General features: G+C 42.3%; 1 protein-coding gene across 4 annotated transcripts in view; it reads left to right on the top strand.

Annotated features, from left to right (window-relative positions):
- The window catches only part of BNC2 (basonuclin 2), a 1,148,851-nt gene that overhangs the window by 990,780 nt on the left and 131,594 nt on the right, over positions 1-26,477 (top strand). Inside the window, exon 6 of one of the 4 annotated variants that reach the window (XM_029608635.1) lies at positions 25,769-25,856. The exons of the other annotated variants lie outside the window; for them this stretch is intronic. Coding sequence (XP_029464495.1) covers positions 25,769-25,808 — 40 coding nt within the window. The 3' untranslated portion in view covers positions 25,809-25,856. The remainder of the gene's footprint in view (positions 1-25,768; positions 25,857-26,477) is intronic. 4 annotated transcript variants of the gene reach the window in all.

The raw sequence follows: 26,477 nt of genomic DNA, 5'->3' as shown, positions 1-26,477 counted from the left end.
GAGTTTACACGTTTTTAAGAGAAGTGAAATAAGATAACCATTTCTTGATAATGGATAGACGTGTTTGACTATAAAGTAAAACTAAAGGAAATCATATTTAGAGGCATGTCTCTCCCTAGGTTTATTGTTTTAGCAGAACCATAAACATGGTTAAACAGCAGCTCACTCTCTCTCTCTCGCTGGCCACTGCGTCGCCATCTCAGAGCACCTACCTTACAGTGCCCACACATGCTGACTTCCCTGGAAATCTGGTCTCTCCCTGATGTGTATCTGATGAAAAGCTGAAGTAAGTTGTTCCGCAATGCGCTGAGCCAGGCCCGTTATAGCCTGCAAAGCATTGAGTTGTGCTGGATCCATGTATTTACCCGAACTCTGGAGTCAAGCCGAAACTTGTAGTCAAGCCGGATCCTTGAGGTTACGCCGGAACCTTGGACACAAGCCGGATCCTTGGAGTTACTTCACCTTGTAGTGAAGCCGGATCCATGGAGTTAGCAATCTGATGTGGATCTGATGTGATTTCCATGAGGAGATAACAATCTGATGTGAAAGCTCTGTAGAGCAAGCTGGGAGTTAGCAATCTGTCAGAAAGCTTTGTTGTTTAACATCAGTGAGCCTGTATCTATCTCTCAGAGCGTTCCCTGGAATCAGGTACTCGTCCTCGACGGCCTAATGCATACCAACTCCTGGGCTGCCTTAAGAGACTATTGTGTGAGTATTACCATCAAGGACTTGTTCCAGGATTCTGCATATACTGTTTACTCACTTTCTTAGTTTCTCTACAGCTCAGCCATCCTGGGATCGCTGTTCCAATACCTGAGGGACTACAGCCCAGCCGGGCTCTTCCAGCTCACTACTGCCACCTCTGGTGGTTTACTATATTGTCTAATGAAAGAACTAGTGTGTGTCTGTCTCCTACACTAAGCCTGACCAGTGGTCCCTCTCGGGATTTCCCCCGAGGGCGTGGTCACCTGCCACTGGTCCAAGGATCCACCCACAACTATTCTAAATAACTACAGATTGCTAAATACCAGCTTTAACAACAGAGCTTTCTGACAGATTGCTGACTCCCAGCTTTCTCTACAGAGCTTTCACATCAGATTGTTATCTCCTCACAGAGATCACATCAGATCCACATCATTCCCTCACAGTGCCGTCACAATCGCTCAGCGCTGTCTGGCAAGGCTTTCTTACAGCACCAGTAAGTTCGTCATTCCATCGGAGCGAGCTACTCCTCGCGAGTAACATTCTTACAACCAACAGTTTCCAGCTACTGGCTCCTTCTTCGAGAGAGACAACGATTAACACACAACACTGTAGTGATGCCACAGGTGCGTCGTATACAAAGGTGCAACTTATCTACCAACTTTTTCGTTGCAAGAGCCGAATATAGAGGGATGTGACTTATATACCGGGGCAACTTATACACCGGAAAATACAGTAATTTATGTACTGTCAGTTAAGCAATTCTCCCTCCACGGTCATTTTTGTCTTTTGTCTCCTGCTTTAGGCAGGAGACAAAAGTTGTTTCCTCTCCTGGCTGAGCCCATTGTCTTAGTCCTTGCTCTTCCCCCTTTGAGTCATCTTCTCTTTCTCTTATATCTGAAGATTTATCTCTGACTCCTTTTACCAACCGGCCAGTTTTCTCTTTTGGGCCTGTACTAGTCTCGTGGCCTTTTCTGCCTCTCTTTGTTATTCCTTTATAATTCCTGATAATGTTTTGTATTTTCTAAATGAGTGTTTTTGCTTCTGCTATTTTTGTTCCTTCTTTGAGAATCATGTTGGCCTCTGCTTTCCCCTCTCTTTGCTCATCTACCTTACAAACAGGTCTTGGTGCCTTGTGTAAGCTTCTTATCATTTTCTGCCCATAGTTCCTGAGGATCCTTAGTTGCTGAGAAGGCTTCCTCAGTGCAGTCCCCTGTCAACTTCAAGTGGGCTCTCATGAAGTTCAGGAGCCTCAATGGGAGTTCCAGTCCGAGTCTAATATTGAACCCGACATTGCAGCGATCCTTCCCTCTACTCATTATTATTCATTCCTTGCTTTGCTATCATCTGCTCTTCACATGCTTTATGCTGCACCCATCATCTCCGCCTCCTCTTCTCTCTCCTGTGGCGCAAAGGTTATTTTGGGTGCGTCCAATGAGAGATTGCATTTAGGATTTCTTTTGATGTGTGTCTTCAAAATAGAGTTCCCAAAAATATGTATGCATGCTGACTAATCTTTTCTTTTACTGCCATTTGCCTACCCAGCGATGACCATGCTCAGGGTACAGTTTTTCCCATTTACACTTTCTCTACCCTCTCCTTCATAGTCTAACTCCACTGTTCATTTCACCTCGTTGCTGCTGACACCACTCACACTTCCTTCCTTCCTTCACTCGGTCTTCTTAGTCCTTCCTCCCTCCCAATACAACCACAGAAAACCAGATCCCCTCACACATCAGTACGCACATGCTCTTTTGCCTACATTTCTGTGTGTGTTCACTTCCCATACAGACTCGTTCTCTTCCATAGCCTTGGCTTATTTTCATTTTTTTAACTCTGCAAAAGCAGACTTGCAACAGATTTCTGTTCATCACAATAATTTTTTTAAATTCTTTTAACAAAGTAGGCAGGACAGGAAGAAAGGAGGGGCTTCCCCATTGTCACTGTGCCAAACCTGCAGTGACTGAGTGGTCTAGACCTCTGATCCTCCATCGATCCTCCTTCCTTCTTTCAGCCAAAGATGTGAAGATTCTTCAATAAGAGGTAGATTTTCAAACGTGCGCGCGCATGTTATAAAATCCATGAGCCGCTCACACATGTGTGCCGGATTTTATAATCCGCACACGTATATGCGGGCGGCACACACAAGTTCCCCAGTTCCCTCCCAGTCCGCTCCTAAATTCCCTCCCTCTTCCCCTCTCCTCTCTCCCCACCCCCAAACCCTACCTTTTTTTTTCCTTTGTTTTACAACTTACTTCAGCTTCCTAGCGCGCCGGCCACCTTCTTAATGCAAGTCTTCAGGACAGCGATCAATGGTGCTGTCCAGGCTCACCTCCCGCCCCCACCCCTTCGAAGAGGCCTGGCACTTATGTGCATACCGAGGTATACATGCGTGGCCAGGCCCCTTTGAAAATTCGTCCTAGGTGCGCAAGGCCCAGCCATGCACGTAAACCCTGGGATTTACGCGCATGGGCCTTTTAAAATCTCCCACCAAAAATATCCAAATTTTGTACAAAATACAACGATAAAGTAAACACTGCTATCAAAAACGTTGTATAAATAATCTCCCCATAAGTGTTGTATAAATAATCTCCCCATAAGTGTAAAGAACAAACAAAACATTAACATTATTCATTTATGCATCATGCACGGAGCAGTAGTTAAAACCCGAAAGAGAAGGTCATCTGCACAGAGCGGCTATGGTTTTGGTCTGCTCTCACTTACTGTTCCTATGTATTATTTTCTAATACCTGTTGTTACATTCCGCAGCTCACAGGACATCCCTGCGAGCCACCTCGCCCATCAGACTCCCGGCTGCTCGGTGAGGCAGCACACTGCCAACACTCGTCGCCATCTTGGTCTCACTGACATCTGCCTTAGACGCATGCATGCGCATGAGTGCACATAGATGGGCACTTTTCAGGAAACTAAAGGAGTCACACTCCAATGACATCAAGCACTTTGAGTACTTAAACCCCTCCAGCGCTGAACTCTGTGCCTCACCTCCGCAGTGCATGTTGCTCTCTTTCCTGTGTTCTGGTCTCTTCGCTGTGTTCCTGTATTCTGTGCTCCAGTATTCTCCCACCTACCTTGTTCCTGTCTGCCTTGCCTTGCCCTTGCCCTGCCTATTCGTTGTCTGATCCTGTCCTGTCTTGGCCCTTGTCTCCCTCAGCTTGACTTCTTGACTTCTGACCTTGGCTTGGAACTGGACTCGCTGCCTGAACCTGGCCTTCTGCTTGGACCTGTCTTTGCTCTGTCTGCTGTCTACTCTGACCTCTGGTCTGTCTGCTGGTTTCCGTTGTCTGCTGCCTGCACTGACTTTCACCTGGCCTTGGACTTTCTCTCATGACCACTCTATGACTTACTGGCCTCCAGAACCCAAGGGTTCAACCTGCGAGGGAGGTGGCTGATACAGGCAAAATTCTAGCCTGTCCCACTGCAGGATGCGTCCACCAGCTATCAGTGTGGGCCTAACAGGTTTGCCCGCTAGGTTGCACCAACCACACCACAACTCCAAGGATCCACCATTATCAGATATATTACTCCTGTTCCACCTTCCAGCTCACTTTCTGAACTCTTTCTCCAGCCCATTGCCTTTATGCTAGCATTATGGCAGTTTTGATATGGAAGGGAGGGAGAGCATGGGAAGGGACTAAGAGCAATTTCTTTTCATCATTCCAAGGTGTGAGAGGGAGAGCGGATATGGGAAGGAACTTGGGGCAATTTTTTGCCTAGATTTGGCCAGCCAAGTTAGGCAGTTATCCACCTAATGTTCTGCCCTGGCCCACCCAGAATTTAACAGGCAAAATCTAGCCATCTCATGAAACTTAGGTGGCTGCATTTAGATGTTTAGCTTGGTTGGTTTTCAAAAGCTTTGATCTACCTGGCTACATTATTTCTTAATCAGCTAGATCCCTTTGAACGTTGACCTCTATTTTATTAAGTGCTACTTTAGTAGCTGTAATTATGGAGATTCTTTGTAGTTTTTTGGCCTGTTGGTTATCTTAGGTGTCTCTGGTGTGCTGAATGCGATGCATAGTTTGCATAATTTTGGTCAGGGTAAGTTGTGAGTAACATCAGTACTGATTGGATATGAGGCTATGTGAGATGAGCGTGGATAACTGAAACAAAAGGGTCTGTTGCCACAAATTAAGAAGATGAAACATACATTTAAATGATCAAACCTTGAACTGGCTGCGTGTGAACACAGACTTACCTAACTAGCAATGCTTTAGGTTATCAGAGGAGCTATCACCTTTTCACATTAAGGGGGTAGTTTTGTAATTACCCGCTCTGGTGGAAATCCACAGGTATCTTTCTCGCATATACTTTCATTTTGGCAATCACCTTGGGCCAGCTACCAGCACACGTTTGAACCTGCTAATTTGCGTGGGTAGTTTTCTGGAGGAAACTTAGGCACCCTGCTTTTGAAAATGTTAAAGTAGGCACATAAATGCCAACCCTTCCCCAAAACCCACCCTCAGTAGCGCCTCCCTCTGTCGCAGGTAAAGTTACACATGTAGTGGCACTTGGCAGGAAAGTTCACCCTTACACCCAAAGGTGTTTCATATATTATTAATATAATTATTAATATAATATTAATATTAATACACTGCTCTTTATACTTTTGTACCCCTTGTGTTGCTGCACCAGTTTGTTAGTGTTGTTGATTAATGCTCAGGCATTGCAGAAAAAAAAATACCGATAACATGTGACCTGCGTGATGAAAGGTCACCGGATGTGCTTTCCATTTCGGAATCATGGCTTTTGCCATCAGGCAGAGTTTTACTAAATCAGCTTCGCCTCTCTGATGATCAGGTATTCTCTAACCCACGACTTGCTAAGAGAGGAGGACGTCTTTCAATTATTGCCAAATCATCTCTTCAACTTTCCTCGTCTCCCTCTGAGGATGTCTCCCCAATTGAGATACTTGTTCTTTCCTCTTCTTTGAATTGGAGTTTGTTTTTAGCTTACTGCCCTCCCAGGTACTTTGACTACCAATCTCTCTGCCTTCATTGATTGCCTATTGGCCTCTAAGGCTGATCTAAAGAATGCTATCATTTTAGGAGATTTTAACCTTCACATTGATGCTCAGCCTCATTCAGCTGCCAGCAGAAACCTATTGACAGCTATGCAAGCTTCAGGCTGTTCCCAACTTATTGATAAGCACCATCAAGGGCACATTTTGGACTTAATCTTTGTACCAACCAGTTGGCTTTCCAGCGAGGTCTTTAATTGTATTTCCCTTGATATACTTTGGACAGACCAGTATTTGGTGAGCTGTTTTTTGTTTTTTTAAAGAAACCCGGGCTAATTTTCCACAAAACGCCTGATTCCATTAAGATACTTAGGCGGCCACCAATTAATTCTAATACACTTTGAGATCAGTGGGTTCCTAATCTCTTCCAGCCCTATGACCCTGATGTTACTCGTTTATTAAAAAGATGGCAAGTATTTTTGCATAATGTTCCAGTTGCCCTGGCCCCAGTTACCACTTTATTCTTGAAACATGCAAATCATGCTCCATGGTACTTTGCTGAGTTAGGGGCCTACAAAAGCAGTTAGGAAAGCCGAACGTCTTTTGCGGAAAAAGAAAGAATGATGGCGCCCTTATTGACAATTGGGAGAAATGTGCTGCCAGTAGCTATCACTAGTACTAACTGAAATTGGTGTTCCACAAGGATGAGTGAAGCGGCCTCCCCACCATGCAACTCTCTATATTGTAATTTAGGTATTCTTATTGATTCATCACGTTCAGTGTGACCACAGATTAATTCTATAATTCATGCCTCATATTACAAGATGAAGATGTTCCATTCTATAAAGTCATACTTATGTCCTGCTGATTTCCAGATAATCACTGAAGGCCTTATCCTCTCTCTGCTGGATTACTGTAATTCACTACATCTAGGTTTGCCACTATCTACATTAAATTCTCTACAGTTAGTCCAAATTTCTGCTGCACGTCTAGTTACTGGTGTTGCATTATGTGAACATATAACTATTTCTGTCACCAAACTATTGGCTTCCAGTTGCCTGGCGAATACGCTTCAAAGTTTTGTGCACGGTGTTTAAAAGTTTGCATAATCTTGCCCCCTTGTGCTTTGCCTCTTTCATTCAAAAATACCATCCAAACCATTCATTCATATACACCGTAAATTTGCTTAGATACCACCTCCTAAATTTTTAAAACATGTTCACTATAGGAATACAGTGCTCAGCTCTTCTACCTTGCTTTTATGGAATGAGCTACCTGATAAGATGAGGGTGGAGAATGATCTGCTCTGTTTTAGGAAGCTGTTAAAAGCTTACCTTTTCTCTTTAGCTTTCGATGAATTAGGCAGCTAGACCACAGGGAAGTGTACTAGTTAGGAGGTGTGAAATCTGTTCTGTTTATTGGATTGTCTGCCTAACTGTTGTTACTATAATACCTTGTTTTTAATTGTATATCTGTCATATAAGTATATGAGCTGTGTTGATTTTTGATTGTGAATGTATTGATGTAATCCACTGAGATCTCTAGATCAGCGAAATACGAATTTTTAAAAATAAATAAAGTGAGCCATCATCTGAGAGCCCATTTCTCCATTAAAGCACTGTTTATCTGTAGAAATGACTTGTAAAATTACCCTCCCTCTGTGTTTTTGTAAAAAAAAAAAAAAAAAGTGACTTTTATCCTATTTTGAGTCTGAAAGTAACAGAATCTGTATGTTCTAAAAGGAAAGCTCTCCAGTCTCTATTGTGCCATGGAACTTGAGCAGCTTCAAATATTTTTAAAAAGCAAATACAGAAGGGCGTTGAGGGGTAGGGCTTCCTGCCCTTTCTCCGTGCTGATGTCATGGTTTCAGCACGTTCAGTGTCTTTGCTCTGCCTCTATTCCAGATGTGCATGATGTCATCATGGGGGATGCGTATTCAATCAGGGATTATAAGAGCAGAGAAAGGGAAATGAGGCTGAGAATTACATTTCAAGGCTTCGTACAGAGGCTGCCCCACAGCTTGCATGAAAGAGATTTAAAACCAAAGTTTCAGGATACATGTGCTTGATAGAGATTTTATTTTAAAGCTAGGATACACGTTTTTTTCATTCACTTAAGTCAATGGATAGTGGACTGTTAGTGTACCTATTTCTCAGTGGCTTGATTTCTTTGCTAGTAAATCCAAGTACATTTCTTTTTTTAAACAATTATTTTGGTTATTCACCTTTTCATTCAGAGCATACCAGTAGGTTTACGGGTAGGGGGGGTAGAAGGCATATTTAATCTGTGTGGATTCATTTAAACAACTGTACACCTGACCCCAAAGTGGAAACAATTTACAGTGTTTTATACATAGTTTTGTATGTTTCACATTAAAGCTAGTTGATACCATCTGTGAAATAATTAATTTTTACCTGCTAAGAGAGCCATTATTATCATTAAGAGCTTATTTCACATTTTATCTGCCCTTTAAAATATTGATTAAAATAATCCTGCTATGAAATAATTTACCAAGTTTGCCAAAAGGGACCCAGGAGCTTGATATTGCAGAAGGGGTTTGCAGTTTGCATTACAAAGAGATGGCACAGCAGTTTTGGTTCCTATATGTGTGCTCATATTATTGCTGTCTCTTTATATAGATAGATAAATTGTGTGTGTGTGTGTGTGTGTGTGTATATATATATATATCTGTCTATCTATACATGTACAAACACGTGTACGTTTATTTTTAACATTAAATTGTCTTTTATTTTATCCATATGTGAGCCATAAAACCGGAATGGATCGGAAGAGAGGATCCCATTGCGTATTTTATTAACTAAAGACAGATCTTGTTGTTTACTTTTGGTTGTTGTTCTGGCTGATGCTGTAACAATCATAGTCAGACTTCATCCCTTACAGCTGACTGTAGCGCGCTAATCAAAGACAGCGACAGAGCTTTTTTTTTTGCAGCCTGCACAGGGCCGTATCCAGACGAAACCAAAGACAAAGTGGAAAACAGTGACCAAAAAAAAATCCAGTCCCAGGTTGAAAGGTGTGCGAGGCTCTTGATCCAGAAAGAGCGTACATGTAGCTGCTGTATTTTGGAGATGGCTGGATCTCGAGACTTTCTGAGAGGAAAAGGCAGGCATTGGTAAGGAGGACAGGAAATCCTCAACAGAGATGGGGGGGTGGGGGGTCCTTTCGGCTCTCCCGTCTCAGAGGGGGCACCGCTGGGTCACGCAGCTCCCTGGTAATTGTGTTTTACAGACTTCGAAAGGCAGTTGGCTCAGTCGGTCCCAATTCAATAAAAGTAGCGAGGACGAGGGAGGGAGAGAGAAAGGGGGAGAGCACTTTTGTTCTATTTTTTACTTGAAATTATTTCATTCAGCAGTCTGTCTTTTTTATTACCAGGACTTGACATTAGCACTCCAAGCTATATTAGCATCCATTTCAGCAGTTCAGTAATGGTATTAAAAAAACACTTAACTTCAATGGTGAATGGATGCATGACAGTGCCGTAAAAACCCACATTAGAAAAAAAGAAAAACTTGCGGTATTTGTCCCAGGATATATATAAATACATTCACACACAGACCCACACACACACGCTGTATAAGAGAGTATGCGCATAGATGTGAGTTGCATGCATTGTTCAATGAACAAGTCACATACAGTAGATGTGTGTGTGTGTGTGTGTAAATTGTTTGTTGAACAGTGTATGTTGTCATTACTGGCTTGGTTGTGGGGGTGGCTCTTCACAGTAACAGCCGTCTCCCTCAATGAGGAAAGGGGAAGCCAAGGGGGTTGGTGAGGGAAGGCAGAAAAACGGATCTACCTTCTTAATTGGATTGTCTTCCTTTTGCCAACCGAGGCATATCTGGCATGCTCTCAATTATTCCAGGTACATATATATATATAAAAAAAGGAAAAAAAAAAACTAGAGAAGTCTTGGAAGCTTGTAGAAGCCTGGGACATCATTTTGGTCTCCAACATTTTGCTTTCATACCCGAGAAGGGAAGCCTAACTACCTTGGCAGGGAAGAGACTTCTCATGAATGGCTGCATTAGGTTCTAAATTTTGATTAAACATTGAGTAATTAATCAGTGGAAGACATGGAGCAGTTGGCAAGGTCCAGAGCTGCGAAATGTTTAAGACATAAAACATTACAAAGTAATTAGAATGTGTTCCTTCAGAGAAGCTCTGCCTTCAATAAAGAGGTGAATGATAGCAGTTTATTGTGGACGTAGGCAGGCGCTGCAATATGATAAACTGCTGGAGATACACATATCAGTAATCATCTACATTATTAGTGTCATTAATCATAATTCCAAAAAATATGACAGCAGCCAACTTTTTTTTTTTTTTTTTTGACCGGTTTTGCTTTTGTCTGTTGGCCCTTATAACTTCACTAATAAACTGCAGAGCTCCTGTGCGTGGCAGTTTGCATCGAGAACGGAAGGTTAATTATATCTGAGCCGCTGCTTTCTTCTCTCCCTGGGAAAAAAAAAAAAAAATAAGCTGAGCACTCTGGCAAATCCCAGGAGTTCTGCTGCTGTTTAAACCACCGCAAGTGCTTTATAGAGATTTTCTCTGTCGGTGGGGAACGAGGCGGGGTGTTTCACTTGAGATGTAGACGTGCCCCGACCTGGAATGTCCGCTAATGCCTCTTGCTCGAACCTGATGCTTGGGTGGCAGAGTCTGAGCTTTATGTCCACTGCAGGTCTCTTTGCTCCCCCATCTCCAGTGGATGGGTGAAACACTTGGAAACTAAGAACAGGCTGAAGAATTTCACACCTCACCTGTCGGGTGCCGAGCTTTCCGGATAGTCAGGAGATGCTGCGTTAGCAGTTGTAAGCTAACCTGTGCTTTACATGGATTCCAGCACGGCCCCGCTGCTTTTGAAAGGCCACTTGTAAAACGTGGAGAGAAAATGATGGTACGGGAAAGTAGTGTTAGCAGACATTCACTGTGCAATAGCTAGAAGACATTCCAAGGCAGAGACCGTTGTCTGGCACGTTTCGCTGCTGCTCAGGCAGCGACAGTCACCCTTCCGGCGTGACTCGGAGGCTTGCGGAGTGGGACTGCATACCTCTGTTGCCCCTATTTCAAACTTAAGTCCCTATGTCCTTCAATCTACTTAGTACTTCGATAGGCCATCTCTCGCTATGCCTCCCATCTTTCTTTTGAGTTTTGAAAAGCATATTGATTCAAGAGAGAGAGAGAGAAAGAAAATAATTAATAAAAATGTTACTTAAAAGACCCCCTCCACTAAAAGCGGAATCCAATAGGACACTTAAAGGATGACTTTGCCTCTTTACGTCGCTTATAGACAAATAGAAATGTGTCAATTTAAATGTAATTGCTTTGGAGTAATAGAGGTCAAAGAAGAAATTAATTAAACAGTAGGAGAGAGCAGTCTTTCATCATTCTGAGGACTAGCTGAATTTTGCTTCGAAGAATATACCTACTGTGCTGAAAAACTACCAATATGGAGGCCTTTGCAGCTAGATGACAAACACAGAGGATCTCTGAGGGAGCGCTGGAAATCATAAAGCTTAAGTCAGTTGGGTGGATGGGCAGACTAGATAGGCCCACACGGCCTTTTTCTGCCGTCGTGTTTCTGTGTTCCTATGTGAGCTTGAAGGACATGTAGTCTGGATTTAGTGTATCAAACTACAAGGCAGGAAAGGGTCTGGAATGCAAGCTCCGGACACGTCTCTGCTGCTGACACTCTCTCTGAAACCCTAGACAAGTCACTTTAGCCACTACTGCCGCAGATTACCGGACTATATTTTAATAATGCTAGCACTATTCCTCTTTTCCACACCTCTTTGGATACTTAACACGCAGTTCAAGCAGCAGAAACTTGCTTCCAGCTCTTCCACTCCAAGAGCATGTATATTTCTGAAATCTGAAAGCAAAATGTCAAAAAAACCTCTTGGCAATCTCAGTTGGAGGAAAATCACTCTTTTGGAGCAATTTTCATAACTATCACATAAGTGCAAACTCGTGGGTACTTTCACCTGCAGGCTTTGTACGAGCATACTTTTCCTTTGAAATTGCCTGCAGAAAAAGTACCAGCAGAGATTACCAGCTCTTCTTTGGGCAGGTAATTTTTCTGTGGGGAACAATGCACGTAGCTTTGAAAATACAAACCTACATGTGGCGTTGCCTCCGTCAGTCCAGCCCTGCCTCCGAGCTGGCCTGCTTTTCCTGTGGGCAAAAGTACACAATTGTTGATCCCGCATGTCCTTTTTACCTGGAGAAAAGGTGGGACATTTTCAGACTGCCTATTTAACCAGGTAAATAGCTTTTGAAAATTACCCTGTAAATCTAAATTATTATCAGAATTAGAATGCTCACATTCAAGCACTAATAAGCTTGCAGTGGCCTGAGTGGGGTTTTTTTTTCCTAGTATGATCACTAAGGATGATCCAAGAAACTTCAGACCAGTAATCCTGATGTCCATACCAGGCAAAATGGTAGAAGCTATACTTAAGAATAGAATTACTGGGCATATAAATAGACATGGCTTAATAGGAAAAAGCCAAAAAGATTTTAGCACAGGGAAGTTGTGCCTTACCAATTTCTCAGAATTCTTTGAAGGTGTAAATAAACATTTGAATAGGATGAACCAGTCAATATAATGTATTAGGGATGTGCAATCGTTTTCCCCGAATTAGGCAATGTCAACGAAATTGTCTAATTCAGAATAGTTCGGGGGAACCGAAAAACGATTTAATTTTTTCTGAAATTTCGGAAAAAATTCATTTTTGAGTTAGTGCGTGCTAACTCCCGATAGCGCGCACTAACCCGAAAATTGGGGCCCCCGAAAAAAAAAACCCAGAACCACAGGAAAAATGAAATTTCCACGGGAAGGGGGGGTGCCGAAATGAAGCCTGACATGAAATTTGTACATGAAGCACATCTCTATAAGGTATCTGGATTTTCAGAAGGCGTTTGATAAAGTCCCACATGAAAGACTTCTCAGGAAATTACGAATTCATGGGATAAGGAGGCATTGTCTATTGTGGATTGGTTAACTGGTTAAAAAAGTAAACAGAGATCTAAATGGTCAGTTTTCCCAATGGAGAGAAGTAAATAGTAGCGTGCCTGAAGGATCTATACTGGGACTGGTAGTGTTTCATATGTTCATAAATGATCTAGAAAAAGGGAATGACGAGTGAGGTGATCACGAGCTGATTGTGAGGAATTGCTAGAGGGCATTGCAAGACTGGGAGATTAGGCATCTAAATGGCAGATGAAATTTAATGTGGACAAGTGCAAAATGATGCACATAAGGAAAACCAATCCTAAGTATGTATACACAGCACTGGTTTCTTATTAGGAATTGATACTCAGGAAAAGGATCCTGGGGTCATTGCAAACATCACGCTAAATCTTCAGCCCAGTGTGTGCCAGCAGCCAAGAAAGCAAATATGTAAAGTACCTGAATGTAATCTGCTTTAAAGTGCCCGAAAAGTGGGAAAAGAGCTCAAAATAAATAAATAAACAAATAGTTATTCGGTGCGAAACTGGCGGCGATAAGGGTCCTTACCTTTCGCCGTCAGCGATGTCTTCACGGCGTTGGCCCCAGTGCCGCCCCGACTCCTCCTCTTCTGGGGCTGACTCCGCCCCGATTTAGGTATCGCACGCGAAAAGGGACTTTTTGCGTGCGATCCCTTTAGAGAATGACCCCCCTAAGTTACATGGTATGTTCAGCAGCACGGCTATGTTGCTGGATATACTTGTATATATCCGTGTATATTCAGCGACATACGTGGCTAAGCCACTCTGCCCCAATCCACCCATAATTTATGTGGCTAAAAAGGCGTGTATTCAGCGGCCTGCCACTTAGTCACATAAGTTACACCTATGCAGCTTAAACAGCGCTGAACGTGCTTTGAATATTGACCTCTGAGTATTGTGTGCATTTCTGGTCCCCACACCTCAAAAAAGATACAGCAGAAAAAAAGTACAAAGAAGGTCAACAGAAATGATTGTGGAGATGGATCGGCTTCCTTATGAAGAAAGGCTAAACAGATTAGGGTCTATTCACAATGAAGAAGTAATGATTTGGAGGGGATATAATAGAGGTTTATAAATTATATGTAATTATGGAATAGGCCAATACATTTACATATTCCCTGAAACTAACAGCAGATTTAAGAAAGTGTTTTTTTCACTCAACACACAATTAAGCTATGGAATGTGTTGCCAGAAAATGTTATTAAGGCTAGTAATATAACTGACTTTAAAAAGATTTGGACAAGCTTCTGGAGGACAGGACCATGAATAATTATTAGTCAGAGAGACTTTGGTTTCTTCACTTCTTAATTATTAGAGAGCTATGTGAAATAGACTTTCATATTGGGATCTGATAGGTATTTACAGGCGACCTATCCTGGCCACTGTCGGAAACAGGATGTTGGACTTGATGGGCTGTTGTTCTGACCCAGCACGGCATTTCTCATTTTCTTACGAAGGGAGGATAAGTTTCAAACAAATGCACATGGCGGTATATATGGCCGTTAGCAGATCTATGCTAATATTTTGTAACCAATGCGTATGTTATATGCACTTTTTATAAAATATGCGTCTGTACCTGCAACATACGCACGTATGTAAGCTTACGCGTGAATACAGTACATGTGGTGCAGTGAAAGAATATATATATATATATATATATATATCCATGCATTGAAAGCGCGTCTGTTTCCTACCTATGTTAAATATATATGTGCGTATATTTTTCGTGCAAAAATAAAGCAGGACTTAACTCGTGTAGATCAGGATTTACGCATGCAAGTTGGTGTATTTTAAAACAAGCACGCATCAAGGAAATTACCAGTTTTAACAATTAGTCCACCAGTTTGCCCATTCCTTTCCCAGGTCATCGAGCCCCTCCTGGTTCTTCACGCTGAACTCCTCCCATTCCCTCCAGATTCCCCACATGGCAATTAAGTACAGAATAAGCATGTTTTTTAATATCACTTGCTGGAGATAATTAACGGGTATACAAGTATGCAAATAAGTTAGCAAATCTACATGCATAATAAGTGTCTTCTAAAATATCAACTTACATGTGTAAATGTTGACTATGCCTCAGAACATCCCTAGATGCATGTATATGCACACAAAAGTGAAAATATGTGCATATTTTTTAGTTTTTATAAAATATGAGTAGAGGCACCTTTTGTGTGTATATGCAAATTTTTACATGTGTAACGCTTTGAAAAATCAGCCCTATTGTGTATGACGTGCACAAGAAAAAATACACAACACTTACATGATACGATTCATGGAGAGAATGGCGTGTGATAGCATCCACTATAATGTGGAAAGAGTGAGTCAGGAGGACTGGCCTTGCTTTTGTTGAGGTTTGTGCATAAAATTAAATGTATTTGAATTGCTGGTAACCCATACGACAACAGACAGCTTGACATAGAGAAGTTTTTTCTTTTTCTTTTTTGTTTTTTTTTGGATTTGTATTATTAAAAAAAAAAATGCAAGGATTTTTTTTTTCTTTCATTCTATTAATAAAAGCTCTCCTTTTTAAGAATTCCCAGCCAACCAGGATGTCAAACAGATGCAACCTGTTAGGTAAGAATAGTGTATCCGTCTTCTCAGCAGCTTGCTGGGTGCAGGTCTGAAGTGTTAGAACAAAAATATTTGAGTGAGAAATGATTCTGGCAGATACTTCAGTTGAGCCTCACATTTTTCATATATATCATATATATAGTTTTTCGGATAACAGCGGTGATAAATTTTGAGGGCACTGTGAGAGCTGATATGTTTCAGTACCATATATATATGCTGGAGTTGTTAAAGAGCAGTAAGGTGTGAGGCCCTATCCTGCTTAACAGCTCAACAAGTACAGATTGGATAATCACTGCTTTCATGAATCTTCTAACTGCCGGGGCCTGCCTCAAAGCGAAGCAAGCAGGGATCCCTCCAGAAACCTTTGCTGACAGGTATCAATTCTGTCTTCAGCCGGGACACCCATGCGTGCATGCAACTGATTTGGTAAAAAAAAAAAAAAATACTTACGCTTGGAAGGATTCTGCCTGCCCCAGCACCATCAAACATTAACATTTTTTTGTATGCATCCATCAGCAATGACTTACCATTTTCTAATTCCCTCACTAAGCTTTAGTATTCAAGGGGCATCTCGGCGTCTGCCAACCAACAAATAATTCTCACTAACCTCTTCCAAGTTTACAGCATTTATAAAGTTGCAAAGTGGAGTAAACAAACCATCTGTTTGGTTTTATACCTTAGATGTCATGCTCCCTTATTAGCACATTACAATTCATTTAGTAAACAAATTTTGGGTGATTTCACTTCACATCAAAGTCAGAAGGGTCTTGAAGATGATTAACGTCTCTGGGACAAGCACATTAATGCATTGCTTCCTTTGCAAAGTAAAATGGCTTCTCCAGAGAATCACCCCTGGTTGACAAGATGAGACTGTCAATTTTGTTTGCCTGCCACATCACGGTGGGGTGGGGGGTGGCCATAAGGGGATGGAGGACTTGGAGGCAGAGCAGCGCTGTAGGCAGCATAATTCACTGCGAATTGAGAAAAAGAAGTCTAATTCTGATAAATGGTCAACCCCAACACATCCTACCTGTTATTACAAGAGACATGCCGTATCTGTGCAGTAAATTAGCTAAACCCCTGAAGAGTTTGGTGGGAGCTTATCTTCAAGTGAATAATTTGAGTGTGGAGGGAGCTTGTCTGCGTGACCAGCGTGAGTGATTTGTTTCATATTGAAAGGAATTTAAATGACTGGGCTCTCCGGCTTTCATTTACAAGAAGTTGTTCCTCCTTTTAATTCCTGTATTTTTTTTTTTAAACCTTTCTTTGTTTCTGGGTTTGGTTGTTTTTTTTTTGGGGGGGGGGGGGTTTGTCCCCTTAATGAGGGCTGAAACACCTATTGCCTTTTTCCTGTTTGATTAGGATTATAATTAATGTTTCCTGATTCTTTAAAGGTAGCTCCAAGCTTAAGAGCAGATAAGTTTGGCTGCTCAACTTATTTCTTATCACCTAAAGATGCTAATACCACTATTTTCTTTTATAGTGTACCATCTTATCTGTAACCTGCTAATTTTCTACTGCAAAAGGGTCTCTGTGGTTTATTGAGCTATTGCCATTTGACAAAATGAGAGCATCTTTGTAGCATGGTAGGGGCACAGTAGAAATTGTAACTAGTAATATAGGATTTTAGCACTTTCCAGACCCAGATTGTGATTCCAGTGTTATGGGTTTGGTTTGTTTCTTGTTTGTTTTTAATGCAGAGCGTCCGGATTGCACCAAGAGGATGAAGGAGCAATTGGGGCACAGGGAAAATTAGGCATGTAAATGGGTAAATATGTTTTGTTTTTGTTTTTTTTTAGATTCCCAAATGCTACTTACATGCTATGCACCGCCTTTTGATCGCTTAATTTTATTATTTATTTTTTTTTACATTATGCAAAGCTTAATTTCATGCCATATTAATGAACAATTGCCAGCAGAGAGGGAAAGTGATACTTACCTTTCACACTGTGACCATCAAGCACATTTATTGCCAATCTCGCAAGGTAGCGCATTTTGCCTCTCTCTTTTTTTTTTTTTTCTTTTGTGCTATAAAATCATTCTGGTTGCTTTAATGTAATTCCAGGCTTCATCGTATACATGATCAGTGATTTGATATTGAATTTGCATTATAGAACACAGGCCTTTTACAGGGCTGTAATAATGCGCCAGATGAACTGGCAGGTTTTCTCTTTTGGTCAGATCATTCAACCCAGGAGCCCTGCTAAGAAGCGCTTTTTTGGCGGCCTTCAGTCAGCATGATACACATTGTTATGTATTTGTAAACCATAGGAGGAGTCAGCCGGACTCGTCTGTTGTCTTGCCCCAAGGTCTTCCCTCCAGCTCCCTGAGGAGTTCATGCTCCAGGCGCTGACACTGTAACGGTAAGGAAGGGGTCAAGACTGTAAGCACGCCCATTTCTGGCACTTGCAAAAAGGACTATTTCATATGCGCATTAAGATATTGCTTCCTGGAAGCTTAATAGCCAGCCCAGTATTTTCTATCTTAGTGGAAACAACGGTTGCACAGCGGACGACGCCATCGTTTTAGTCTCTGCGTTGGTTTTGTACGCATTCAGGCTAAACAGTGCTGCCATCGATACGCAATGAGTTGCTCCACTTTGGAAGCTGAGGTTTGTTAGATGAAGCTAAAATGTATAAATATATACTTACCGAGAGTGTGAGAGGCTGTCACAGAAATAGTCTTCCAAGAGACAAAAAAAACCACACTTGAATAAAAAATCTCATACATCCTTTAAAAGGTCACTTTACAAATTCTCTCAGTGACTATAAAAGTACACAGCTAGCCACAGGCCCATGGAAGACATGAAATGTGAGCTATTACTCACCGGCATAAAAGAATGATACCGTGCAGTCAGGGCTGCAGAGATTCACTGGCAAGAGGCGTGACACAGAGCAACTGCTTTTAGAGCTTGGAGACTGTGGTAAGGGAAGTCAATTGAGCAGGCCTCTATCCAGGCCTGAGCTCAGATCCTGCCTCTGACCAGGTTCTCCCTCTTCATAGACTGAGAAGAAACGGCCAAGCTGAATTGTAGGTTTGTGAATTCCAGGGCAGACCTGCAGTCTGACTTAAAAAGTGAGTCAGCTTTAGAAACCGCCACATCTCCAATTCTGTGCACAAGCCAAAAGTGTGCTAATTGAATGCCGGTCCTAATTTGGCTTATTTGGGACTTGTAAACTGAAGCTCCTTGGGGTAAATTATGGGCTTTAGACTACCTTGCGGTTGTTACGGATGAACCATCGTTAGGTGCATCCACAATGTTTCAATTTAATCAAAGAGCTAAAATAAAAAAAGGTTTTAAAGATCATCCATACTGTGGCTTTCGTGAGGTTCCCACCCCTGCAAAAATGAACAAATAAATAAATAAAATACAATTTATTGTGTGTACCTGAAGGAAATGGAGGAACTTAACTGTCTATTTACTAATGTTTTCAGAAAGGTCTTGTGTGCAAAATATAATCGAAATTTGTTTTTCAGTTTTGAATGATTTCACATGGTCAGTTGTGATTTAACAAGGTCAGGCCGTTTCCCTTCACCACTACATCGCCTCTGATGTCATAGAACCCAACCCTCTAATAGAATTAACACCTCACACAATGGGTGGAATAAACAGATTTTATTAAACAGTTCAGCAGCTGCTAATCATTTAAATGTACTGAGAGGTATCATTTGTAGATCAGCCTCACTGAGCTAAACTGACTGGTGGTCACCTCTTCCCAATAATACATTTTTCAACTTTACCAAGAGGATGCCAAATTCGTATCCCTTCATGCTATCTCACCTGGCATCCACAAGCCCCACTACTCTCGCCCGTTTTGCACTCTTTCAGGCCGATACAGTAAAGTCCGCGGCCACTCGCCGGTGCGCACAATTCAGTATTTAAATTAGGCCCGGCGGTAAAAACGGACAAAAGGAGGCACTAGGCACACAAGCGCGTCCCTAGCGCCTCCTTTTTGACAGGAGCGGCGGCTGTCAGCGGGTTTGACAGCCAACACTCAATTTTGCCGGTGTCGGTTCTCGAGCCCGCTGACAGCCACGGGCTTGGAAACCGGACGCCGGCAAAATTGAGCGTCCGGTTTTCGGCCCGACAGCCGCGGGCCAAATTCAAAAAAATTTTTTTTTTTTTTACTTTTTTTTTTTACTCTTTGGGACCTCCGACTTAATATCACCATGATATTAAGTAGGAGGGTGCACAGAAAAGCAGGTTTTTTTTTGTGCGCACCGACCCCGGATTTTATAAGATACGCACGGCTTCGCGCATATCTTATAAAATCCAGCGTACTTTTGTTTGTGCCTGATGCGCGAACAAAAGTACGCACACGCGCTGTCTTTTAAAATGTACCCCTAAATGTATTAGAATAGTTCCAAATTTGAATACATGGAATCTGGGATGCAACAAATGTTGAAATGTAATTAAATTCCTGGGCATTGCAGGAGTTCTCTCCTATAGCATAGGGTTGCCATCTCATGCAGCTTCAGATGGACAGCACTCTGACTCTGGTAAAATGGGGGGATGGGAGGAGGATCCATCTGAGCTATATAGGACGGCATTTGCTATTTAATACCATAAGAGCATCATTCACAGCATCTGTTAATTTGGAGTAAAGTTACTCTGTTTTATAATAGATGCAACGAGAATGATCTTGCAGGCAACAGTGTGTGTGTGCAGTAAAATGAGATATCTTACAGGTAATTTACAGATACAAATTGCAGACATTCAATTCTTTTTTAGGGATTCCTCAAGCCTCTTTACTAAGGACATCTTGCAGCTACCATAGTACTGAGTGAGCCTATCTTGGATTAGATTTTGTAGGCTTGGGGCGAGCTTTCATAATATGCCTTCAGCAATTGTAGCACTGCAGTAAGATGCCTGTTCTGAGGTGGCGCCTTTATGAAGTGCTTTGTGTCGTGAACGATTATTGCCCAGCAACCTTCGGGTACTCATTTTATTTACCAGGGAAAGATGGAAGAGATTAAACCTACCATGCTGGAATTTGAACTTGGGAAGCTCCAATGTACACGGGCTATTGCTGGATGATGCCTTAGACAATGGAGTAATCCTTTCCACATCAGAAGATGGTGGAAAGCAGAGGCGATGGTAAGCCACCCCAGTGCCCAGTGTGGCTCACGTCTGTTCACAGGAAGGATAACTTTGAAACGTGCGCTAGCGCAGCCATATATGCAGCTATATGGATACGAGTGCGCATGCACACTATAAAAAAAAAAACCATGTAAATCTACCCAATAACATGTTCGCATATCAAAAAGTATTCCGCATGCATTTTAAACGTAGCTACATAAGTTTTGACTTATCCGGCTAAGTGCCAACAAATATCCAGCTAAGTAGCACTGTTTAGCTGTAGAGCTGTTTAAGACTTATCCGGCTATATAAGATAGCCAGATAAGTAAAAGAAAAGCACTACATAGGCAGATAAGTAAGATAGACTGATAACTAGATATCTTATTTATCTGGCTGTATAGCACTTTTTAAGATTTATCCAGATAAGTAAAAAGTTATCCGGATAAGTGGTGGACATCTGCTGTGCGCGCGTATTTGTGCTCCTAATTGTAATCATATACATGAGGAAACGCAACTCGCGTATCTTCCTTAGCACTTGTCGTGTAAATTATCAAATTTTATAGCACGCATTTGTGTGAAGGAAATTACCAGTTAAACCAATTAGTCCACCAGTTTTCCCAGTCTATGTCTAGGTCATCAAGACCCCACTGATTCTTCAGCATGCACCCCCCCCCAGTTTAGCCAGACCCCCCCTCACCCAGTCAGTATTTGCCTGAAAAGAATGACATTGTGACTTGCACCTGATAATTAGCGGGTGACAACATGCGCAGGTGGCAGCCGTGTACTCGCCGCATTCTCAGGTTATAAAATAGCAAAAACTGGTACCCATGAAATTTGGCCCCGCCCCAGGCCGCCCTTTTCTGTCCAAGCAAATTTATTTGCACACTATTATTTGCACGTATACGTTTAGATTTATGAAAGAGCAGTTGCACGAACGTGCGCTGTCCGTGTGCGCGTATACTCATTTTCTATGCATGCAACTCTTTTGAGATTCACCTTTCTGTGATCCAGTCCTCGAGACAGCTGCGATGAACCCAGTGCAAGGCCGGGACACTGGAAGGCATCCGTTGTCTCTGACAGATTGTGTTTCCTAGTTTTCCTACAATCTTCTCCTGTGTTTATATTCACAGTGATCCTGTCAGTAGAGGGTGTTACATGTCTGTGTGTAAAGATTAATTGTGGTGGGAACTTTTTAACCTTTTAAAGGATTAACTGAATTGTGTTTGGTGTTTTTAATTCTGATGGCACTTTTCAAAGCCATGTATCTGAGCAAACCTCCCCTCCTCTGCCTGCCTGAACGTATGCGCTTGCTTCCCGGTTTAGGCCGGAGAGGAAAAGACAAGTAATAGGTAAAGGAGTAATTTTCAAAGGAATTACACCCGTAAAAGTAAGGTACTATTGTGGTGATTTTCAAAAGCCATTTACTCCAGTAAACTGCACTTACAAGGGTAAATCCCATGGACAGTTCAATGGCATATGCTGTAGCAATTTTCAAAAGCCCACTTACTCGAGCAAAAACCAGCTTTACACGTGCAAATGCTTTTTAAAACCAGGCCCTCAGTTTTCAGCTGTTACGCACCATGTTTTACCTCCAATCAGCCCACTAGTACAAATGATAAGTGCAAATTATGCTAAACGTTTTGTGCTGGCTAATTATGGGGACCAATGCAATATTTATGCATCGAAAACGGGCGCTCAGTGTTGAGCGCCCGTTTTCCTAACGCACGCCCAGCCACCTCTCCTGGGCACGCGATCCAATATTTTAATTAAATTAGGGGTCGCGCAAAAAAAGGAGGCGCTAGGGAAAATTCGCATGTCCCTAGCGCCTCCTCGGCATCAGGCGCACAGGAGAGGTGGCTGTCGAGCAGGTTGGGAAAACGGACGCTCAATCTACGAGCTTCGGCTTTCTCCTGCTGCTGGCATAGACACACACAGGATACATGGCCTGGACCATGTATCTTGTGTGTGTCTATTGGGCGTGCAGATTTTTATTTTTTTTTTTCAAAAACTTTTTTTTTTAAACTAAATCTTTATTTGATTTTTCCTACTTAGTATTGCTCTGATACTATTAGGAGGAATCACAGAAAGCAGGATTTTTCTTTTTTTTTCAATGCGCCTTGAGTATAGCATATCTGTACACCAACCCCGGGTTGGCATAAAATTTGCTGCATTGCAACAGGCGCATTGGCCGCAGGGGAAATTTTTTGGATCGCAGGGATTATCTAATAGCCTCGTCTACATGGAATTTACATATGATGAGCGCTATTAGCTATGCCGTGATTTGGACGCGAGTTTTGGTCACGCTAACCCCCGTTTTGGATCGGGGCTTATTTATTTTTATTTATTTAACAGTTTTTTATACCGACCTTCATAGTGAATAACCATATCGGATCGGTTTACATTTAACAAGGGTATAAAAAGGAGTAACAAATTCAAGTGAGCGAAAGATAAACAATAGGTAGGAATAAGTCAAAGTTACAATCAACAGGGGGAGAGAACTTGGAAGCTTGCAAGCAAGCTGGAAGCAAGCAGGCTTATGGACGTCCATAAGCAAGCAGGCTTATGGACGTGCGTCCAAAACGTGCATTCAATCGAGTGTTAAACCATGCGCTAGTCACTGCGCACGGTATTGCATCGGCCCCTGTGTAAGAAATACTACCTGAGTAGTTTCTCTTTCAAAGGTAGCTACAAAGTATGCGTATACTTCACAACCGGGTGGCCTGCTCAACATGTTCCCACTGCCCACATTGCTACAAAGGCCGTGAGTACTTTTTATCCGCAGCAAATTTCAAAGGAAAAATATGTGCATACTTCTACTTTGAAAATCGCCCCAGGGAAAAGTATCTGCAGAGATGGGCATCTGATTTTTCTGTGGATACGTTTTCTGACCAAAACCACATGCAGGGAGCCTTAACTTTCAAATTTGTCCGCGTGGCCCTCTACATGAGCATATGGGGGATCTGCAGAGATTTGTCCAAGTATTTTAAAACCTGTGCAGAGCCATTCACACAGATTGAAAAATACAGATATCTCTGCTCCCCCCACCCAAAGTACACGTGTAACTTTTTTGTATGCGCACAGTTTCACGTGTACTCTGGGATCTCAACTGCACACAGTGAAGATAACTTTCAAACAAATGTGCGCGGAGGCATACATACACACACATATATATATGGCTGTGAGCATATCTACACAAGTATTTTATAATCCGCGCATATGATATACACCATCTTGCCATCATGTTTCTCCATTTCTATTACCAAGGATGTGGTGAAGTCAGTTGGCATAGCTGGATTTAAAAAAGGTTTAGCCAAGTTCATGGAGAAGTCCATAAACTGTTATTAACCAAGCAGACTTAAGAAATAGCCACAGCTTATCACTGCATGACAGCAGCATGAAATCTGTTTACTGTTCTGGAACTTGCCAGGTCCTTGTGGCCTGGTTTGGCCTCTGTTGGAAACAGGATGCTGGGCTTGCTGGACCCTCAGTCTGACCCAGTATAGCAAGTTCTTTTGTTCTTAAGGCCAAAACATAGCACAAATCATCTGTAAATAGCAGCAACGACATCAGCTGTCAGCACTCTAAGACATTCACAAGAATAAAACCTTAGTAACACTTCAAACAAGATATGCTTTGAACAATTTTCGAAACTTGAAAAGTGATAATTCTCTCTTAATTGCTCCTGTCCATGCATTCGATAGGATTGGATCCTCAGCATAAAAAAAGGTGCTTCCAGGATTCATTGAGTGTTATTTGCTTGAATGACAGTACATACATAAAACTTTGGGACGATGATCTCAAGCTGCGGGTAGGTTGATAAATTTTAAGCACAGCATTGAAATTTGGGGGTGCAAGTCCAAAAGTAAAATCTTAAATTTCACTTACCTAATCTAGGCAGCCAATGTAAGAACATAATAAATTGCCATGCTGGGTCAGACCAAGGGTCCATCAAGCCCAGCATCCTGTTTCCAACAGTGGCCAATCCAGGCCATAAGAACCTGGCAAGTACCCAAACACCAAGAAGATCCCATGCTACTGATGCCAGTAATAGCAGAGGCCATTCCCTAAGTCAACTTGATTAATAGCAGTTAATGGACTTCTCCTCCAAGAACTTATCCAAACCTTTTTTGAACTCAGCTACACTAACTGCACTAACCACATCCTCTGGCAACAAATTCCAGAGCTTAATTGTGCGTTGAGTGAAAAAGAATTTTCTCCGATTAGTCTTAAATGTGCTACTTGCTAACTTCATGGAGTGCTCCCTAGACCTTCTATTATCCGAAAGCATAAATAACTGATTCAAATCTACCCGTTCTAGACCTCTCATGATTTTAAACACCTCTATCATATCCCCCCTCAGCCGTCTCTTCTCCAAGCTGAACAGTCCTAACCTCTTCAGCCTTACCTCATAGAACTAGCATAACATACTCCGGAATTGATTTTCCAGAAATTATGCGAGCTGCATTACACGTAATATTATTTAGGGCAATCCAACATATAAGACATTACAGTAATCCAGTGATGATATCACTAAGGTATGCATGACGGTCTTCAAGTCAGTTTTAGGTAAAATGGATGCAATTGATGAAACATACGAAGCTTATAGGAGGCACTCTTCACCACCACATGACAGTGACCATACGTTCGTATTTTACATTTTTATAAAATATGGAATATTCAAGTAGAGGCTACATACGCGCATAACATTTTGAAGATTCAACCCATACTATTTTTTTACAGAGATGGGCTAATTCCAAAATGGCAGTCCCTGCAAGGAAGGCCATTTATAATACCAGGGCCTTGGCCAGCTGGTCGAACTAGTTGTGGCCTCTTCTTCCCCATCCATAGGGTAAGGTGCAACACATGCCAGAGGAGCCATACCGGGAAGGACATGAGACTTTAATTTAATCACAGAGCCTCCTACCACCAGGAGGTAAATGCCTAGAGGGAAGTAGATGGTAAATATTAAAATAAAGAGCGAGCCACCTGGGTGCATTTGCTAAACTTCATGGCCTACATGGAGGCTTTTGCACTCAGCATACTGTTTTGCACAGAAGCCAAGGAGAAGGTTTCAAGGGTTAAGGTACTTCCTCACACATGGACACACTGGGGCAGTCTGCAGCCACAGATCCAGAGCTGTGGAAGGCATCACAGCACTGAAAGGAGGTTCAGAGGATAGCACCAATGCCCTTATGGCACAAGGGTAGCCAAAATTACAGCTGTTAGCATAAAAGTGTAATTTAGTATTGACAAGCTGGGGAGTGGAATCAAAACAGCATACATAAATGTCACAAGGGACTGTAAAGAAGCACAGTTAGGGTGGCTCAGAGGTAAGCTGGCATATACGGAAACCTGCCATTGTGGAGGTCATGGAACCAAGCATCATACAACTAAGAGCATATTATGCAAACTTCTCATCTGTACAGGTTAAAGAAGGCGAAGGCCTGGGAGCTGTGTGCCGCTTAGAGGGGGAATGGCTGGAGCAGCTGTGCATGAGACAGGAGCAAGCCAGAGGTAAGTTCACATAGCATCCACCTTGGAGGTGTCACCATTGTCTTTCTATATACAGTTTCCTTCACATACCCTACTATTACCTTGCCTGCTGGTCTAACTGTCACAAGCAGCAGTTTTAGGTACCCCTCCTGCATGTAAAACGCCATCTATCCAGAACCTATAGATGTGTATGCAGCGGAATGGTGGCGGATGCACTACCCGTGGGTCATGGTGTGCCTTGCCACGAGGCACTACTCTAACAACAGTTACAGGCCAACTATATTTGTTATTAGGGTGTCAATGAGAGCTCTAAAAACCCAAAACAGAGAAACTCTTTGCCTCCCTTCCAAACAAGGTCTCTTTGCCTAGTCTCAGCATCATAACTGCAGAGGCACTGGCAGCCAAGGCAGACTCACAAAAGAGCACCATATAGCAGGGCCAAGCTGTGAGCCCCAAACATCTAAGTGGTCACCATGCTGTACAGGCCTGCCATACAGAAGCCTCTGTTTCTGTTTTAACCTATATCCTGCCTTGCAACCCTTTATTGCAGATGGGTGTGCCACTGCTTGGATCGTATCCCTTGGCTTCCACCCCTCCCATAAATGGAACTCAGACACAGTTTTATGGTGTTCCCCATCACAC

Source organism: Rhinatrema bivittatum, chromosome 1, assembly GCF_901001135.1.
Source record: "Rhinatrema bivittatum chromosome 1, aRhiBiv1.1, whole genome shotgun sequence".
NCBI classification, from domain to species: Eukaryota; Metazoa; Chordata; class Amphibia; order Gymnophiona; family Rhinatrematidae; genus Rhinatrema; species Rhinatrema bivittatum.
Note: the sequence above shows the minus strand (reverse complement) of the source record. Positions and strands in the feature narration are given on the sequence as shown.